Source organism: Apaloderma vittatum, unplaced genomic scaffold, assembly GCF_000703405.1.
Source record: "Apaloderma vittatum isolate BGI_N311 unplaced genomic scaffold, ASM70340v1 scaffold13117, whole genome shotgun sequence".
In the NCBI taxonomy this organism is placed as follows: Eukaryota; Metazoa; Chordata; class Aves; order Trogoniformes; family Trogonidae; genus Apaloderma; species Apaloderma vittatum.
In genome coordinates this window covers 1-2750 of record NW_009724597.1, presented here as the reverse complement: position 1 = coordinate 2750, position 2750 = coordinate 1, and the positions used below count along the sequence as shown (strand labels likewise).

The 2750-nt window shown below is 43.7% G+C and overlaps 1 protein-coding gene across 1 annotated transcript; it reads right to left on the bottom strand.

Moving 5' to 3' along the window:
- Window positions 1–683: 683 nt before the first annotated feature.
- Window positions 684–2146, bottom strand: SVIP (small VCP/p97-interacting protein; the record flags this gene model as incomplete). Its single annotated transcript, XM_009872575.1, has 2 exons — window positions 684–878; window positions 2102–2146. Coding segments are annotated over 2 exons (240 nt in total), but the record flags the coding sequence as incomplete, so codon positions are not given.
- Between the last annotated feature and the right edge of the window lie 604 nt (window positions 2147–2750).

The window sequence follows — 2750 nt, the reverse complement described above, 5'->3', positions numbered from 1 at the left end:
CCACTAAAGACAAAACACACCACAGGTTTATATAAAGATAGGGGAAAGAAAAGGAAAAAAAAACAACACCAGCAGGCTATTTAAGAGAAGCAATTCTCCATTCTAACACCTTTTATATCCAGCAGTGGACATGCAGTGGTAGCTTATACAAACTCCTGCCCCCTAAGTCTTACGCAGAAATGAGGGTAAGAGATGAAAGTTTATGAAGCCTGTGTTTCAATAACCAGATGCATCTGTTGTCTTGGAGAGATTCTCATTCCTAATTAACTAATTAATTTCCAAGAGAAAGTTTACGCTGGAAAAGCATCAGTAGTAGCAGTTCTTCAGTGTCTGTTCCAACACTGTTTCTTTTGGGAAGAGAGGGAAAGAGATATGAAACCCAAAGCCATTACTGTACTTAGTTCAAACATTTTCTATGAACTCTGAGGGAAAAGAGACCATCTCAACCACTACCCCAAAGGGACAGTGAGCACAGGTCGACACAGTGAGGAGGTCTCCAGTGCTGGGAGTGCTGTAAAACTGATGCACCGTAGGTGCAGAAACTGGGGGAGGAGAAAAATACCCAAACAGCTCTCTGCCATCCTCACTGTCTTTGTGTCCCAGAAATGAAGTCTCATTGAGAACACTACATGATAATGACACGTGCTTCCGTTTCCTTTCCTCTTGGTTTCTCCTCAAGTTATTCAATCTTGTGGATGACAAACCAGCATTTTCTTGATGAAAACTTGGACAATTGTGTCATGTTGTTTCTTCTTTAAACTTACTCTCAGGCCTCCTTCTCCTCCAGACCCTGAAGCTGCAATTCTTTTTTCTATTTCTTCCTGTTTCTTTTTCTTTTGCTCTACAGAGTAAACATTCTTAATACCTCGAGAGGAAGCCTGGGAGAAAACACATTTGGGTTAGACCAGCTGTTTTCCTGGGTAGAAATCAAACTGCAAGTCTTGGCAGTATCGTTTTGTGAACTCTGGTTTGTGTAATAAGACTGAAATATTAAGTAACAGTACCATTACACAAATGCAGATCTTTCAGTATACTACTTCATTCTGTGAGCTCTTGGTCCCATAGGCATGTGAGGGTGGTTGTGTTTCATATTGTAATTACATCCAGGTGAACATACTCAAGGCAATTACATGTACCTGCTTTGCATCCTAAGATGCAGAATCAGAACTGCCCTTTCCAAAAGCCCCCAAAATTCTTAGTTTGTAGATTTTCCACTGTCAGGGCCTTTTCTTGCCCTCACAAACAGAATTAACTGGGAAGAGATGATTTGTGCAGACAGAACTTCCAAGAACTTTAGGTGTTTCAACATCTGTTCATGTCTTCCACCTCTTTTTATCAGGTGGCTCCCTAGAGATAGGACACAGATGATGGAAATAATAATGACAGCTTCTGTTCCAACACTCAATAAGTGGGCAGAGAAAGTCACAAGCTCTGAATAGCTACTACAGAAATCAATGGGAACTTTCCATGCACAGTCAGAAAAAGATTGTTAGTAGTGCTATCATCAGCTGAAAGAAATCCAACTTTTAACTTGTGATGTGTGAGAAATAACCTGTGTGACCATCTCCCCTTAGAAACCTTAAAAATAAAGAGTAAGTTAATACTATTTCTTTGCTGGAATTTGAGCTGTCAAAGGGGCTCAGTTGTTGCCACGGTGCAAAGTGAACCTGCAAGTGCCCATAACCTGCATTTGTAAGAGAAGTACAGGTCCAGCACCACTTGAAATTGCCAAAATTGACAAGTCTGGTTTGAAATATTTCTCAAATGCTTGTTTTCAAGCCTTGTAACGAGGAAAAATATAATGCTGAACTTGCTCTTTCAATTCTTGGGTTGTTGTGTTGTCTATTTTGTTGGGTTTTTTTAACTACTGAAAAACTTTTCCCATCCAAACAGGCTCAGTTATCATGCAACGGTTTTTGAGCACCTACCTAGTTGTGAAACTCTAAATATAAACAAAAAATAGTATAAAGTAAAATAATGCTATGAAAATATTTGATGACAATTCCCACAACCCAGCGTTCCCACAGAAGGCCTCGCTGTTTTCCCCATAAACCAGTTACCCAGATATACTTTGCATAAATGGCATTTTATCAGACGTTACCTCCATCTGCCTCTTTTCAGCAGCTTCTGCTAGCTGTCTTCTTTTTACTTCCTAAATAAAATGTGAAAGACGGTGAAACTCTATTCCAATACAGTCTGCACATTCTTTTGAAAGTCTTAAGTTTTTCAATACGACTCAAATCTGTAATGCAAACTGCCACAAAAACGCCAACCTTAAGTCAATTAGCATCCTCCTTCCCTCCACCGCCAGCCAGCGAGCACAAAGTGCTTTCAGTGACAAACAGGCCGGGCGAGCAGCTCCTGGCAGAGGCACAGCCCAGCCCCACCACAAACCGGCCCTCAGAAACCGCCCAAGCTCCACAAGATTCTCGCTGGGATAGGGAGGCCGCCGTGCGCGAAATCACAGAATCACCGAGTGTCAGGGGTTGGAAGGGACCTCGAAAGATCATCTCGTCCGACCTCCCTGCCAGAAATGTCATTTTGGAGCCTGAGGAAGGGGACGGCTCGCTCGGCCAGGCCTGACGGGCTCCGTCCCCGCTGCCCCTCGGGTGCGGGGCACACGGAGCTGCGCTCCCTGGGAGAACCGCTGCGCTCGGGGGAAAAGAAGCGCGGCCTTGTTCCGCTTCTGCTTAAAACCAGGAGCACCTCGGCCTGGGTTGTGGCACCAGCCGCCCCCTCCACGTGAAATC